The sequence below is a fragment of the Perissodus microlepis genome, chromosome 6, assembly GCF_051167445.1.
Source record: "Perissodus microlepis isolate ML-2025 ecotype Zambia chromosome 6, ASM5116744v1, whole genome shotgun sequence".
In the NCBI taxonomy this organism is placed as follows: domain Eukaryota; kingdom Metazoa; phylum Chordata; class Actinopteri; order Cichliformes; family Cichlidae; genus Perissodus; species Perissodus microlepis.
In genome coordinates, this window is record NC_140466.1 from 19,051,457 (window position 1) to 19,069,075 (window position 17,619).

Below are 17,619 nucleotides of genomic sequence, written 5' to 3' on the forward strand. Positions count from 1 at the left end.
ATACAGTGATGAAACAACTCTGTGAAGTTACTGTGTCCAGCTGTTTTGCTAAGAAGTGGTCACAGCATGTAAATGACTGAAGCAAGATCCTGTCATTTCTGTTATGTGAAATTAAACAAATGAGATGGCACAAAGTGATGTATGAAAATTAGGTATTTATTTTTGAATAGCCTATTTTCCTTTACTTCCAGTATTCATGTTAAGCTGAGCTAATGAACATCCTCTAACGCCAACTACAAACCACTGAACTACAGTGTGAACTCCTGTGTGCAGGTATGACCCTCAGACAGATGTGTGGACAGCTGTGGCTCCCATGAGCATCAGCAGAGATGCCGTAGGTGTTTGTCTCCTTGGTGATCGTCTGTACGCTGTGGGCGGGTATGACGGCCAGGTGTATCTCAATACTGTGGAAGCTTACGACCCTCAGACAAACGAGTGGAAACAGGTACTGTATGCAGGCACGTGCACAGCGCAGCAAATCTGTGTCACTGCATGTTGTGTATTCACAACACTTCACTTGTTCCATATTTTGTCATGTTCCTGTCTCAGAGGTCCATGGACCATTAGCCTGGTCTGTGCTCTGACACTGTCAACTATTTGACCTTATATAGACAGGTGTGTGCATTTCCAAATCATGTCCAATCAACTGAATTTCCCAAAAGTGGACTCCAGCCATGCTGTAGAAGCATCTGACCGATGACCAGTGGAAACAGGATGCACCTGAGCTCAGTTTGGAGTGTCATTGCAAAGGCTGTGAATACTTCTGTACTTATGATTTTTTTGGAATTTGAAAAATTAATTTAATTCAGTTTGGAATAAGACTGAAAGCATGACAAAATGTGAACCAAGTGAAGCTTGAGAGTATCCAGAGAGGGCATCCAGGTATGAACACACACGCTGATTGCAGTTCAGCAAAAAACGTGTAGTAAAACACAAATGTACAATCAGTAGATGAAATGTATAAACACTCAGTCACAGTTTGACCTTCCCTCAGCTCCTCTCCGATGTATCTTGGCATGTTTTCATTGTTATGTAAATGTGTGTTTTCCTCCTGCTAATATTGTCCTTGCCGCTGGATATTGCCGCTCAAAGTTGAGTGATCTCATTCAGCGGCTTTCAGGAGTCTCTGCCACTCTTCAGTTTATACCCCATCTCCCACGTAGGCTCAGAGGATTTCCAACTTTGGTTGGCAGATTTTTCTGTTAAAATCTGCCATTTTAGAGACAGGCAACATGCTGAGAACAAGAGAGGTGTGGGAGGAAGGAAGCAGAATGCATTGAACTGCTCAGACTGGCAAGGAGGGACGAGGACAAACTCAGATGAGAGGAGAAATGCTGAGACCATTAAATATGTGCTGTATCTACTGTCAGAGACTTAAACAAACAAATCAGTTGGTGTATTGTCAGTGCCATCCTAGTGGCATCACTTCCACTCTTGGCTTTGGCACAAATCTGTCAGTCTCAATAATGCCAAATCGGGTAATATAGGTGCTAAAAGGAGGCTCAGCATGGTTTGTCTGTGCAGTAACAGTGATGTCAAACATAAACACTGATGCCTTCTCTTTGTTCCTCTTTTTTTATTATTATAAATTATGTGGAAATGAGTCAGTTTGTTCAAAATGATATTAGAAGAAATTACCTTGGCATTTCGGCATAAAAACCTGTCAGCTGGTTCAGGTGGTTGACTCATGTCTGCTGCTGCAGTTACAGCTTCACTGTGTTCCCCTGAAACTGTGCTGTCACCACTTACTGATGCTCTTTAAAACACCACCTCCACCACTCGGTTATCATCGTCACTTTCTGCTCCCTGCTGGGCTCAGTGTTGATATCAACAGCGTGCATTCCCTGCAGTCACATAATAACCCATTTCCTTCCGTTCACTTTCAGGACCCGTTTACTCCAAATAACTATGATGGGTTATTTCCATCTGCAGTCAGTTTTTGTTTGGCAGCATCACTCTATTCTGGGACCTCCCTCCCATTCGGTGCATTTACAGTTCTGGTCAAAAGTTTACGTACACACATCACTTGCCTGAGTGTTTTTTAAAGTCATTAAAGATGTATGCTATACAATCATTGCACCCTGGAACAAGAACAGAAAGAAATAACAAAATAGCCCAAAATTATCGTGGCCATGAGTGTACGTAAACTTCTGAGCACAGCTATACACACAAGTCAAGTCAAAAATAGCACGATAGGGACACCGTAGGTTGCAAAGAGGCTTGCAGAGGCAGCAGAGACTGCAGCTGAAGCATCTTAAAAATAAGCTCTGGATGAGGTTTGATAGTAAAGCTGAAATTGGCTGCCACTGAGATCATCCATCACCACCTAATAGATCCAGACTGTGGAGAATAGCACACCTAAAGCAGCCAACAAAGTCATTTCAATTCTTTTCAGCTTTTTTTTTCTCAAGCTTTAAATTATATCAAGTAGTCTTCATTAGTAAATTCGGCGTAGTGATCAAGAGAGTGCACGCCTGTGTATCAGCACGTGTGTGCTATCCATCTGTATATGTTAACAAGGTGCTTATGAACTTTTAAGTCAAACAGGATATTATCATTCCCATAGAGTCATGTTTCTAGTTTGTTTTTTGTTTTTTTCTGGTATTGACTCATGTTTTGGGTGGTAAAGTTTGAAGGTTGGTGGTTGGATTCCTGGCTGCTCCAGCCTGCATGCCAAAATATCCTTGAGCAAAATACTGACCCCTACAATCAGAACCCAAAGTCCCGATGCATTGATTGGAGTGTGATTGTGTGTGTGAATGTTAGATAAAAATCACTTGTTAAAAAAAAAGTGCTCTTTGAGTAAGTAGATTGCTGTATAAGAATCAGTCTATTTCCCATTATTTTGGATCACTACCCTCGGGCACAGGGCAGATATTATGCTGTAGATTTATTTACAGCATTTGTACTCGAAACTGATATTTTTATTGAGCCAAAATCAATGAATTTGTTCCCCCAAAAGACTAAAATGAAATTAAATAATTGCTCAAGTGAGCTGCAGACCATTTAAAAATATAGCCGTATCCCATATGTATCCAAATTTGCAGTCTTTACATTCAACATTTTCAAAACCATGAAACAATGGAAGTCAGTAGTTTAATAGTAATTTTCAGTTATATAAACAATCCACATCTCTGACTGTGTTCCTCATGTTTTCCCTGTTATCTTTGCAGGTAGCACCTCTGTGTCTGGGCAGGGCAGGCGCGTGCGTGGTGGCAGTCAGACTGTGAAAACACAACCTCACATAGTAGATGGCAGACTGTTCACCATATGGCTCGCAGACCCTCCTCTTTGCCACCACCGACACTGCTGGGGACACCGAGAGGTCTTTCCGGCCACACCAGGAAACTGTTTGCGAACACTCTTCAGCAAAGACACATTTTACTCTGCGTAATGCCGACTAATCCTTCAGATTTTAGGCAGATTAGGGTTCAGGTACATGTCAGTAGCTCTCCGATAAAGTTCTCACGTCCCGATACTTTGTGCCACAGAAGTGAACTGCCAGAAATACACATGGCAGAGAGGAAATCTGCAGTGTTTATCCGAGCTCGACTGAACAGCTGTCCCACACATACCGTACGTGCACGTGTAAATCTACACGGCTGCTTTCAGCTCCCATTTGTGCTGAGTAAAAAGGTGGAAGACAGAGCGAGATTGTCAAAACTGCCTCATCACATTACGCTCTTCGTTTCTCCAAACAGTATCTGATGCTGTGTACTGATGCTATTTTAAGATAGTCCCTATTATTTTTATGCTGCAGTTGGCAAGTGCTCTTCTTCCCCTTGCTTTTTCCCATCGTTACCCGCCGACAGATGAAAGAAAGACTTTTGACATAATCAGCACACCCTCACGAACAGCGATTCTGTGAGGAACTACAATTTTCATGCAAAAACATTTCATGCTTCATCAAATATTTCTGCGCATATGTCTTCCATGTTGCATCAGCTCACATCTGAAGCCTCTGCAATGCTGTGGTATGAAGTTTATCTCAGCTTTTTAATATTTAATTTTTCTTTAAGTTGCGCCAGAAGATTGTCCAACTTTTGACTTCGTTGTTTGTTTTTAACTGCCATTTTTGCACAACTCTAGGTCCATTAAGCAGGATATTTGGGTTTGAAGTGTGTGTGTGTGTGTGTGTGAGATGATAATGGTGATAACACTGTGATCCTTTGTTGATCCCTGCAGGAAAATTTTGTTTTCAATTTCCTCCAGACCACAGGGTCAGCTATTTACAGGCAGGGTCTGTTCAGCTACCGTATTTTTTCCCTCCGCTGTAGAGGTTTCTTCATTTCCTGTGTGTGTGTGTGTGTGTGTGTGTGTGTCTACACGTCTGTGTGTGTTGGGTGCTCAGAAATTGCAAGGAGTATATTTTTATCTCAAATGAGAATCTTCCCCCTCTTCCCCTCACCACATCTTCAATTCCCTGCTGCTTTCTCTTCATCCCCGTTTTCCCACTTCATCACCGCACGTACACACACACACACACACACACACACGTTTGCTTGCACCGCTTTGCTTTAGAGCCCAATTTCAGGCCCAGAAAAATGAACAACAGACCATATAATGAGACCATGAATTTAATAACGTTGATTCAGCCGGTGCCGATATTTTGTTTGATGTCGAGTTCAAAGCGTTATTGGATTCGATGCTACTGTAGACAAAACATAAGACATGAGGGGCAGATGAATGCTGTGGAACAAACTGTGGGTCAGGAAATGTAGGGAATGCAAGGTTCTGACAGCAGATTCCCTACTGGCACACGGCACAAAAATTTCATGCTGCATCCTTAATTGTGCATTTCCTGTCTGTTTCCTGTTGGTCATTTTGTGTGTGTGTGTGTGTCTGTCTGTCTGTCCAGTGCAGAGCAAGGAAACTCCTGACAGTGAGAGGCAAAACAGGCTTCCTCTCTGAACTGACAGATGTAGGGCTAATGTAGCCCCCAGGATGCACTTTACAAACACACACGGACATATCGCACACACAAAGACACACTTAACCACACAGCTGAAAGCCAAGCGCCCCAGGAGCCGGTGAAGACTGAAAAGCCGCCCAAATTTGCCAGCTTGACATCTAAAAAGCAGAGACGCGAAGGCTCGCAATTCCCCTCTGCCGAGCTGATGTTTATTCAAGCCTAATGCACTGCTGCATTATTCTATTTTCTCCCCCACCCTCTCTTGCTTCTTCAAACCTGCCTGGTGTTTATTTAGAGTAATTCTCTTCAGATCACAGCAGAAGAAGTGTGTCATCTCCACTGTGTCGTATGATTTCAGCAAGAGGTTAAAAATAACATAAAACACATTCCAAATCTAACTATAACTGTATATTATGTACATAAATAAATATAAAGTCTGAATGTAGTCTTACTGCATTACGGTGTCTATATTATACACTTCCCACTGAAAATGCTGTGTGTTATTGTGTTTTGTTTTTTGTAACATGAATTCAGATGATGAAGCGATGTAATAAAAGCGGTCAGTGGGAAACTGCACAGCTGCTCGTCTTTTACAAAATACATTATGTATGTACAATATATGCTGCTGTAGCTATCATTGGTCTTTTATACATTAAAGTCAAGATGTGATTTACCACTTCCCGTGGCTTTTTCCCTGCTCGACAGAGGCGTTTTAACAGCAACAGCTAATCATGTTTATGCTACAGATGTTGCAGCTGGCAGTTTGCGTTTGTCACATTCACAGTAAATGCCACTGTGGTGTAAATTTGGCTCTTATTTCTAACAGCACCCCCATTGGTGCGACTCCAGCCGAGGCCCATTGCAGTTCAAAGGTTTCTGTGCAGGTTTTTGGCTGCTGAAGTGCAATTCTGAATGTATTTTCATGTGCCTGGAGGTTAATATGGATCCTCATTAGTCTTAAGTGCAGCTCCTCAAATGTAAAAGCTAAACACCGAACCAGAGACGCCACAGCTGTTCGAGGCAGAGTGGAACAAGTGTGCAGGGAGGAGGAATGGGGGCAGTTTATAGATATTTTAGCCTCAGGACAGTGACCAGTAGCCAAGTGATTCACTCTGATATTTATTGCAGAGGAAGCTTTAAATCATAAGTGCTTCTGACAAACGACTCCCGGTGGCGTTCAGAGATGATGCTGGTGACCTTGTCTTGCCGCCTTACTGCACCTGAGTCTATTTCCCCTGACAGCAGCAAGAGGGAGACACAAAGTGGTCTGCTTCATTCTGCATCCTACACTTGGAAATAACCGGTAAACACCTGCATCTGTCAACATCTGCATCAACGGAGCAGCAGAATAAAGCAGATATGCTGTGCAGTCAAGCGCTTGTGAGACCCACAAAACTGTATTTTTAATTCTAGTAAAGACCCTAAAGTTTGTGGAGACTGACTGGTGTGAGTGTGTATAAAAAGTGTGTATAAAATCCTTTATGTGGCGCCCAGTAAAAACACTATATGGCTTCAATAAAGAGCTGGAACAAACAGAAGGAAATGACAGATACTGTGAATTAAGAGCAAATTTCCTCGTCATTTTGGGGAAAACAAATGGGAAAAGGTGCGTTAATTACTGATGGTGTCATCACGGTGCTGGCACTCGTGCAATCCCTCATCCACAAACGCTGTCATCACTTTGCGGCAAACTCGATGTGTAAATTTTTACACGTGTTTGTTTTGCCTACGTTTTAATTGCAGCTTTGAGAAAGAAAGTGTATGAGTGCACTTTGTCGTGTTAACACTATCAGAATATTGATTTGCAGACTAAAAATTCATCATAGATGTTTACAAGTCAACGTCACGGTGACAGTTTTGTCACAGTTGTCGCGTTTGGAGCTTTTAAAACACCACCGGTTGAAATTTGACTGTTTTCATATCCGTGATCACTGGGGCGAGAAAAATCATCAGCTGAAGATTATGAGATGCACTAAAATAAAAAGCTCCTTAGGAGGATCTCAGTGGTTACTGATGCGGATCTGTCTACTGCCAAAACTGCCTCCGAGTATCCAACACACACAGGGTGACTCCATCTTGCATGTGTTGTGTTTGGATTGCTCTGTATTCTGGTTGTGTGGTCTTGATAAGGGCTCACTGTATAGTCTAGGACTGATTCTCAGTTTCAAGATTGTATGTAGCATGATTGCACGTAGTGCCGTAATAATGCCTTTGATCTTTTATCAGTATTAATAAATGCATATTACAGCAAAAGAAAAATAGGATTGTCGTGCAGGGGTAGCCCGAGGTTCAGTACCAATTAACCTGCCAAAAACAGAATATTTAAGGAACTGCTCTCCTGCAAGGCTTCTGTGCTCTGCTAGACACTGAATGCCTAGAAAGTGTGGAGAAAAAAATAATACCACAGGATTGATAAAAACCTCCAGGATCAGATTTGTTTAAAAGAAGAGAAAAAAAAACCTGAAAAAGAACATAAAGATATTTCAAAGTATCTTTTCAGGGCAACTTGTAACACCTACATAAAACTTGCATGATTCCTGGAGGGCAGAAACATATTCATTTGGGATTTTTTTTGTGAAAGAATAAGGAGGAAGGAGCAGAAAAAAAATACCATGAGAATCTCATTTCCTCCGCAGCTGCAACGATGGAAAGCTGAAATGGTTCACATAATAAAGGAAATAAAGGAAGTCATTTTCAGTGATTATCTGTCAGCTTTCACTATGTCATATAGACTTGCTTTCTTTATATTTTGTAAAGTGCAGCAGTTCCTTTTTTCCTGCATAAAAGCTCTGCTCGCATTGTCTCATTGGCAAAAACACTTTCATTCATTTTTCATCAGCTCATTTTTTCATCTCTCTCTGCTCTAATTTTACCATTTTGCTTGAAAATCATACAGCTGCTCCCTTCAGTGCATCTTAATGAGATCTGAGTCAGCAGGGTGTATTCTGCTTCGGCATGCCAGAGCAGAGAGGAATATTTGTGTCACACAGCTGGCATTTCATCCCAGCTCTCTGCCTGGGTTGTACACGGCTCATAAGAAGGTCATCAGCATTTTCTTTCTGCCTATGGACAAAATGAGGTAACACAAGGGAGGCAGAAGTTTCTCCTGATTTATATCGGGTGGGTCATTCTGTAAAGCACTGAGAAAAGCACTAAAATTGGTTAACTTCCGAAAAGGACATCAGTGAACACCCAGAGGACCGCAGAAATGAAATGGGACAAAGATATGCAGATAGGCATGCCTGGGGAGTAGAAAGAGATGTTCTTTAAAGAAAAACTATGAAAAGCTGCCACCTGCTGGATCTGTGGTGAAAGCATGATTTCAGTTAACTTCAGGTGCACTCTAAAAAATGATTCATGGGGTTAGTAAGTAAAGCTTAAAATCAATAGCTTTTTCTGCATAAAAAATTAAGTTTGTTGCATGTACTCATTGTAATCAGTTGATAACTTAATTTAATGAGTTGGTCGAAATGAAAATAAAGAAAACAGTCTTAGCTCAGTAATATATCGATTTTGAACAGACATTTCTGTGTTAACTTAACATGAAAGTGTATTCAGTTAATACAACTTAAAAATCTCGTAAGCGTCCTTTAAAAGCTGAGTACAAGGCTGACTTGCCCGGACATGTTGTGCTGTCAGACCACTGATCGAAAGAAACTGAGGCAAAGAGAGAAAGCGGAGAAGCGCCATTTTGTACTGAACGTTATCAAACGTTAAAGCTTTGTGGTGAGTACAATTTTTTGCCTTGTTTTATTCACAGCAGCTAATAACTCTAACTTTAACTCTATCAACACACACTGCAAGAAATCCTTTTTACACAACACTAAACTCTTCCTCGGCGAGTGGTGGTGATAAGCTAGTAACGTTACACTTCTGGCTAACTTGTGAAGTAATTCGACCGTAACATTAGTCTTTGTTAAGTTTTGTTTTACGGTGGCAGCCAAATGGTGTTAATTGACACTGAGCTTCTGTAGCAGTAGTTTTAACTCTGCAAAGACAGGGTAATACACGTTTTTCTTCTTTCTACTTTGAAATCGTTGCAGCGTTGATGAAGGTTTGACCAGCAAAAGGCTGGGCCGTTTTACATTCATGACTAAACAAATGTAGGTTACTGAGTATACATTCGGTTTAACATCGATGCATTTTGATGTTTAAGTCCTAGAGTTATTTTTATGTGAGATTGAAGTTTATTAATTGAGCCCTAGCTGAAGAACAGCCTGTGTCAAAGTTCAGTCAAAAAACGCGGGCGAGGAAGCGAACGCCATGTTGTAGAAACGCCACAGGAAAGATCTTAAGTAACATTCATAAACTAGTTGTTTTAATGACATTACATTGAGTGTGCATTAGCACATAAAATATAATTTTGCTCTTTTGGGTGTTAACTGCAGATACATAAGCGCAGTTGTATCACTTAAGAAAAAATATCTTTGATTTGGAAACATAAAGCAACTTTTAGGAGAAACTCAACACTAAAAATAATATACATAGTTTTAACTTTTAATGTCATAAGGATTTCCTGTGAGATAATGATTAGACTAAAGACTATAGTTAAAAAAGCGTGAATATTGATTGCGTGTAGTTTGCCCATTTCTTTGCAGTAGTTTACAAGCATTTTTCTTGTTTTTCATCTTGAATATTCAAAAACAATGAATTAAAATTTACTGTAATGCTGATGTAGCACAAGTTGTTTGTACTACAGCCTTCTGAATCACCCAAGTTAAAGTAATTTAAACTGTTTGTTTTTAAAATGAAGTGGATCTGTAAAATTTGCAAATTTGAAACACCAAGAAAGACAGATCTCTTAAAGCATTATAGATTAAGACATGGTCATGGTGGAGAATTTCACCCTTGTCTTTATTGGGAGTGTTATTGCTCATTTAAAACATGGGGCAGCCTGCGAACCCATCTGTCAAGAACTCACTCGACCCGTGAGTCAGTGACACTGTCCACTGTACTGTCATTTAAATGTCCATGTTGTTCTTTAAACACTATCTCCACAGAAAGAGAATACTTTGAGCATATTGGTCGTCATTTAAAGAAACAGGAAACTGTGTCTTGTGTTTTTGAAAATTGTCCTTTCAAAACAAACATTCATGGAACATTTGCCTCTCATAGGAGCCGGAAACACACTCCTCATACACTTGATGACTTCAAGCCTGAGCTTTTGCAGAGGTATGTCAATCCTCTAAATGCAGGGGATGATCCTGTGGATGAAGACGATACTGAAGGTGCAGTGAGTGAAGACCCTGAAGGTAATGAAATAAGAGAATTGCCGAATTTAATAGAAAAACATGTAGCCCACGTGCTGCTTAAGTTGGAAAGCATATTCAATGTACCACAACGGTGTATTGATGAGTTAGTTGAAGAGCTACACTTTATCTCCTCATCAGCTTCAGGTCCTATTTTAAAAGAGATTTTACAGTCATGCTTAAAAAAGCATAATTGTGAAGTTGATGATTTGATCATCTCTGAGATGGTAACAGACCTATGTGAGTGCAACCCAATTACATTAGCCCTAGGGCATAATGGTCCTCTTTCCACCTCCTACAAAAGAAGAGAATATTTCAAGGAGCATTTTTCCGTGGTGGAACCCATAGAATATATGCTCAGTGCCAGGGAGCAGAGAAGTTTTCAATATGTACCTATTTTGAAGTCTTTGCATGAGGTTTTGAAGAAAAAAGAGATCCAGGATTTGCTCACATCTAGTAATGAAGCAGACAGCAGTTCCAAAAGTCAATACAAATCATTTCAGGATGGCACACATTTTAAAAACAATACATTGCTGTCAGAAAACAATCCAGCTATTTCTCTTATTCTGTATGTGGATGATTTTGAAGTGTGTAATCCACTTGGCACTTCAAGAAAAAAGCACAAAATTACTGCTGTGTATTGGGTTTTAGCAAATGTGCCACCATTGCTCAGATCATCACTAACATCGATATACCTTGCCATTCTCTGCAAGGCTGATGATATCAAAAAGTTTGGCTATAGTGCTGTGTTTGAGCCAATGCTAAAAGATCTTGCCAGCCTTGAAGAAGAAGGACTTTACATTCCTTCATTAGACATTCGAGTCAAAGGTACTGTGTATTGTGTTGTTGCAGATAACCTTGGCGCCCACTCTATCGGAGGATTTGTGGAGAGCTTCTCAAGTACACACGTCTGCAGGTTCTGTCTTGGAGAAAGATCCCAATTCCAAGTAAGTGAAGTTAGAACTGGAGCATTTAAGCCTAGGACAATACAAGAGCACAAGGCTCATGTTCAGACAGCACAGGGACATAATCATTGTTATGGAGTAAAGAGACAGTGCCCACTGACTGAAAGACTAAAACATTTTGATGTTTTATCTGGCTACCCACCTGATTTGCTCCACGACCTCTTTGAAGGTATTGTACCTTTCGAGTTAGCACTGTGCTTAAATGCCTTAATCAAAAAAAAATATTTCACACTTGATGAACTAAATAAATTGATCAAAGAGTTCCCATACAGATGGGCAGATAAATCTGATTCACCACAAGCAGTTCCATTGGCTTTTGCTACAAGAAAGACTGTCGCTGGAAATGCCCATGAGAATTGGGCTTTGCTTCGCCTCCTTCCCCTGATAGTTGGAGAAAGAATACCAGAGAGTGAACCAACGTGGCTGGTCATCCTGAACCTGAAGGACATAGTTGAACTTGTCCTTTCTCCTGTGCATACAGACCTAACTATTTGTTTCCTTGAAAGCAAGATTTCTGAGCATCGACACAGATTCCTGGAGACTTTCCCTCAGGAAAGACTTATTCCAAAGCATCATTTTCTAGAGCACTACCCACAGCTAATAAAGGCTTTTGGTCCCCTTGTATCTCTTTGGACTATGCGCTTTGAAGCTAAACACAGCTTTTTCAAGCGTGTGGTCAGGCATACCCACAGCTTCCGAAACATTCTGTTGTCTCTTGCAGTGAAGCATCAGTTCATGGTTGCACACCATCTACATGGTGCTGCAGTTGTTCCACCATCTCTGCAGGCAACAAAACTGTCAATAGTGGATTTGACTGTGCTGAGGGAAGACATAAAAAAAGCACTGCAAGTAAAATTCCCCAGCGAGTCGTTTGTCCAGATGGCAACTACAGTGTGTTGCAGTGGCACCAGTTACTCCACTGGAATGATCTTGGCACATGGCTCAACAGGTTGCCTTCCAGATTTTGTGGAGTTGATTCAGATAGCTGTTGTCAACGGAAAGGTTTGCTTTATTGTGAAATGTTTAAATGCATGGTATATTGAACATCTTAGAAGCTATGAACTCGAAAACACAAGAAGTGTTAAGGTGATTGAGCTGAGTGAGTTGTCTGACATCTTCCCAATGGCAGCATACACTGTTGCAGGGAAGCGTATTGTTACCCAGAAGCGTTACATTTACGTCCATGTGTAGTGGTCATTAACAGTTTCTCATTTGTTTGACTTTACACACCAGGCAGTTCTGGGATAAAATGCATAACCAAAAATACTCTTTATATGTGAGGTCATGATTTCATGAAGAAAACAAAAAGGCTGTTTACATTAACGTATGTATCTCAAACTTAAGTTAATCGTTTTCACCTGGCCTTGCACCATCTGATGTGTGAAAGATTTGATTTGCTGGCTAATATGTTTACCTTGTATAAGTGTTTTGTTTTTTACAGTTCAAGTGAGAATGTTATATCTACCATCAGACATTGGACAATAATAATAATAATAATAAAAAAGCCTGGAACGCCTTTTAATCTCAGATCATGCCATTTCTTAGTGCAAAAAGAGATGAATCTCTTGACTCCCACTAGTATGCAGAAACAAAAAAGTAAATCTGAGTAGTAGTTGTAAATATGACTGGCATATAACTGAAAATGTTATGGTTGTAGCTTTTATGTGACATGTGACATTACTTTCAGCTACTGTAATTTTGTGATCTTTGTAGTTTTGCATTTATTACATTATGCTTCAATGGAAAAATGGAAAATATTAAGAAGATGAAAAAAGACTCCTGTTATTTTCCATAGAAATAAATGTTTCAAACATTTAGTCAAACTAAAAGCAGGTATATAAATGGGCGCTCAGTTTCGCAGTAGTCAATTTTGACAAAAAGCATATATAAAATGTCACAGTGTAATGTGAAAGCTAATGATTAGAGACGTAATCACTACCTTAGTTCCTTTCTGCATGCAAGCTAATATCTCAAAGGTGATGAAAAGTCCTTAGCTTATCAAAGGTAATATTTACCTCTGATACTTAATGTCTTAAGGTTGACACTGGATGTATTCTATAAATCAAACTGAAGCGTGTGGTTTCTCTTACAGACGCTCCAATGTCTCATCAAACCAAACTTAGGATCGTTCTTCAGGACCATGACATTCGCAAACTTGACTTACCTCATGGCCTCCCTGGGACTGTGGGTGAACTTGAGTCCATTGTAAGAGAGACATTTGGGCTTCAAGGGAACTTTACTTTGCATTACAAGGATGCTGATTTTGGAGAGGAATATTTCAGTCTTACCTCAACAAGTGACATCAAGGACAAGGACACAATAAAAGTGGTTAACATTGTTGAACCTCCCACATTTACTCTGAACTTAACTGAAGTGAACACTTCCTTTGAAAGTGAATCAGAAACCTCCATCTATAGCTCAGCAACCTCAGTCAGTACTTCAGTGACCGCCGTCGGTCCTCCCCAAAGCAGTTGCTCATCCGGGTCCCAGGATACACTGATTCTATCATCACCTGAACATGGGATTCAGCGATCACAGCGGTGGCCGGCTGAATTTCCTGTACCTCGCTTTGCCTATGACACAGAGCTTTTGCTTGCCTCAGGAAATGAAGCTTTCAAGAAGGATGGAATTCCACTCAACTTTACCTCAATCCTTCCAGACATCCTTGAGAGACTGGCTGAAAGCGTCTTTCAGTATGTTGCCTACCCAACAAGCGCACAGTTTGTGGATGTTGCTGAGGCGCTGATTCAGAAGCATCCTTGCCTTAAAGAACCGGGGTCATATAATGGATGCTATGGATGGCAACAGAGACTAAAATCTAAAATGGGCAACTATAGAACCAAGTTGAGAGGGCTCGGATGCCCTGAACTTGATGTGAACTCTCTCAGAAAGAAGCGACTACATGAGAAAGCACCTGCAAAGAATATCAAAAAGCCAAAAAAGTCAGAAGTGAACTATTTACCTCCTCACCCACAAGGAGAAACGGAAGAAAGTTTGGAATATGGAAGAGTGGAGCTCCTCAGTGAAGTGAGGAAGAGGGACAACTGTCAGATCATCAGTGACAAAATGGCGAAGACATTCTCCATTCGCAGGCAGGAAGTTGTCAATCAAGCACCAAAAATCAATGACCTGAAAGAAAGATGGCCTGCTCTTTTTGATGCAGTTCAGGTAAATATTTTTCCATAAGATAATTTGCAGTATGTATTCTTTCAAAGTAAATTGTATACATTAACATGTTGTGCCTATTTGTGCCTTTTTTTTATACAGATAAACCAAGAATTCAGAAGGATCACCACTGTTAACCTGGAGACAACATTCATGGCAAAGCTGGACCAGTACTCTCAGAAAATAATGTCCTTGCTGTCCTCAAGAGGAGGGGCTGCAAAAATGCGCATTCGGCGCATCCAGAACATGCTGCTAGAGGTATGAATGAATGAAATGTAGTTTATTTCAAATAGGATAATCCACTTTTTTTTTTCCAATAGGTGATATTGAGTCTTAAAAGGTAGCTGTTTACAACTCAACTATGTCAAATTATTGTTTAGAGCTTGAGGCACAAATATCAATTAAAACTATAAATACTTAATAATAAAACAAATTATAGGTGATGTGGATCATGATTGGCAGTTTTTCTATTTGTTACCTGGATTTTTCAAGTTCATGAATTGATCATTTCAGAGAAATGGCTCTTTGAAATGATCAATTCATTATTTTGATTATCACTGGAAATCTATAATTGGTACAGTTCAGGCCATATACAGTCAATCCTTTTTTTTTTTTGGATGTAATTATCAAAAACCCATCCTCCTCGAAGAGCAGTTCGACATTCTTTTTCTTATTCACAGGACGATTCTGTGGAGAGAAGGCGAGAGGTCGCTATCCGTGGCTTAGTGGTGTATCTCAGGGAAAAGGAGGAGGATCTCTTCAAAGAGCAGGTAAATCAGACATGACTATACTTTGTATTAGAGCTACGATCTAATCTATTATTAATTGATTTCTAAATTAATCGGCAACTATTTTGATAATTGATTGATCGGTTTGAGTAATTATTTTAGAAAAAGAAGTCCAAATTCTCTGGTTTCAGCTTCATAAATGTGAATGGTTTCTGGTTTCTTTACTCCTCTATGACAGCAAACTGAATATGTTTGACATTTGAGGTCATCATATTGGGCTCTGAGAAACATTGACATTTTTCACCATTTTCTGACATTTTCTGGACCAAACAACTAATCAGATAATCGAGAAAATTGTTAGTTGCAGCCCTATTTTGTGTTACTCTCATGTATAAGTATGATTACTTAAAACATTTATATTGATTCTGACCTACCAGGATGGTGGCGGGGATATTACCAATGAAGTGATGAAGATTGTAACCAGAGGTGCCACAACGTCTGATCCAGCCAGCGCAAGGATCATACTTGAAGGAACAGAAGTCCTAGCAGACCTGGATGTACCCAGAGCCTGTGCCTTGCTAATGGGGCTGATATATGCACTCAACCTCAGCTACCCAAAAGAACTGAAAAACACTTTTGAAGTGTTTCAAAAGATATTCCTCGAGCTGGATGATCTGAAAGCCAGTCCTAAGGTAATGTCACTAAAAAGTAAACTGTTGTACTAAAAAATGTGAAGAGTGAGGCTATCCTCAAATTAAACGGGAAATGTTCCACTGTTGTTTGCAATGTGTTGTGTTACATACTGTACAGTAGGCAGTAGGTGTAAAGTTGAGCGTTGAGCATTAAGTACACCTAGTTCAAAATAATGCACTTTAAAAGGATAGCTCGGGTCTTTTGAAGTGAGGCTGTATGAGGTACATATGTATAGTGAGTGTATTACACACAGTAGATGGCAGTCAGTAAGCTCCACCTACGGAGAAGCAGACGGGGCCACCGGCACGCAAGATGAGCCTCCATCCTAATAAAACTGATGTCAGTTTAAATGTACATTATATCAAGAATATGTTTACTGCTTTATTTTGCTATCAGACAGCCTTTTCTGTGAGGAAAGAGAAGTTCTACTGCTTGTTGTTTCAATCGCTCTGGCCCACCAGCGTCCATGGACAAAAACAGCAATTTTACCTGACAGCACACAGGAGTTGCTGGTCTCCTGCTGCCTTGATCAGTAAGTGTAATTGTGTTATTTGGTGACTTTGGTGTTAGTTCGGGTTAGTTCAGATTTTCCAAAGTCACACAAACAAACTGAGCCTATCGTGCGTGTCGGTGGCAGGAATGTGCTGACTGCTGTCTACTGTGTGTAATACACTCACAATGTACTTCATACTTAAAAAAACCTAAACTATCACTTTAACACAAACAAACTTGAATCAGAGCATGACTGTCAAAATGTTCAGTCTTTTTGAGACAGATTTACAGGGGTGTGTTTTATGTCATTTATTTTATGGAGGCAACAATTTTGTCTGCTATTGAAATGTCAATGAGTCTGGAATGGTGGACTGGTGTTCTAATAAACAGTTTGATCATAAAACTGGAATTTCAATGTGTAATTTATTGTATAATTGTAAGTTATAAGTTATTGTAAGTTATTAGTACTCAAACAAATTAAGGTAACAATTTGCATGGATATTTCTGAGTAGAATAAAAGTAAAAAAATAAGTTTTAATAACTAAATGGAGTAATTTTTAAACAATTAAAATTAAGTTGGTTCAACTTAATTAAGCTTGTAGAGGACAAAGCAAATCATGTTGTTTGTACGTAAGGAATAGAGTTTGCCTAACTAGAGAACTCTTGTGGCATTTACGCTATAGTGGCTAAGCTGAAGTAACTTAAAAAGATCCATGCAAATTGTTACCTTAATTTTTTTACGTTAAGCCAGCAGATCTTTTTTTAGAGTGTGGGCTTGATACTTGTAACAATAATGCTGCTTGGAAAAGGTGAAAACTGGCCAGTGGTATTAATTTGTGGCGTTACTTACATTTTCTTTTTAAAGCTGCAAGTCTGTATTAAACAGTTATGCTGTGAATATCCTCACAGCATAACTGTATTAATTATATTCCCAGAGCAAATGAAATACAGAGAGACTTTATGTTGGGTGATTTAGCTTTGTCCATTGGTTCGACAAACTTTGAAATCATTTTGAATCTGGACAATGATACTTGATTGTGAAGGAGATCCTTCACAAGAGACAAGGTGGAACATTTAACTTCTGTTTTTTTCATTGCACTTTTAACTGTAACACCCACTCACTTGTCGAGCGCGGATTAACTCGTGCTGATTTTATTGTTTGGACTTCATCATTACAAGATCACATGGGCAGGTAGGAAAGCAAGAACAGTCCTCATCTTATTTTTACATGTAATATAAGCAGACAATTATATAGTGGAGCATCCATGATGCATATCAATATACAATTGTCATGCCCCTAAAAGTACAGCGTATTCACGCTACTTAAATATGCTACGTCCATATGAACAGAATCAACTTTAGGAGATTTACTTACCTTGATGATTGAGCATGCATCAAGACGTACAGCGTATTTA

At 39.8% G+C, this 17,619-nt stretch overlaps 2 protein-coding genes across 2 annotated transcripts in view; both read left to right on the forward strand.

Annotated features, from left to right (window-relative positions):
- Positions 1 to 5,585, forward strand: part of klhl5 (kelch-like family member 5) — a 38,846-nt gene extending 33,261 nt beyond the window's left edge. Inside the window, exons 12-13 of the mRNA XM_084931294.1 lie at positions 274 to 445; positions 3,174 to 5,585. Of these exons, the coding sequence (XP_084787420.1) occupies positions 274 to 445; positions 3,174 to 3,230 (229 nt within the window). The 3' untranslated portion in view covers positions 3,231 to 5,585. The remainder of the gene's footprint in view (positions 1 to 273; positions 446 to 3,173) is intronic.
- Positions 5,586 to 13,079: 7,494 nt separating this feature from the next.
- On the forward strand, positions 13,080 to 16,612 carry LOC146385522 (sterile alpha motif domain-containing protein 3-like). The gene is made up of 4 exons (XM_084931300.1): positions 13,080 to 14,294; positions 14,394 to 14,549; positions 14,972 to 15,061; positions 15,457 to 16,612. Exons 1-4 carry the CDS (start codon positions 13,227 to 13,229, stop codon positions 15,742 to 15,744), a joined length of 1,602 nt encoding a protein of 533 aa, XP_084787426.1. The 5' UTR covers positions 13,080 to 13,226; the 3' UTR covers positions 15,745 to 16,612.
- Positions 16,613 to 17,619: the final 1,007 nt, after the last annotated feature.

Coding starts and splice junctions, on each gene's coding strand:
- LOC146385522 (XM_084931300.1), top strand. CDS start 13,227: ATGTCTCATCAAACCAAACTTAGGATCGTTCTTCAGGACCATGACATT. Junction 14,295..14,393: donor CTCTTTTTGATGCAGTTCAG/GTAAATATTTTT, acceptor TTTTTTATACAG/ATAAACCAAGAATTCAGAAG. Junction 15,062..15,456: donor AGGATCTCTTCAAAGAGCAG/GTAAATCAGACA, acceptor CTGACCTACCAG/GATGGTGGCGGGGATATTAC.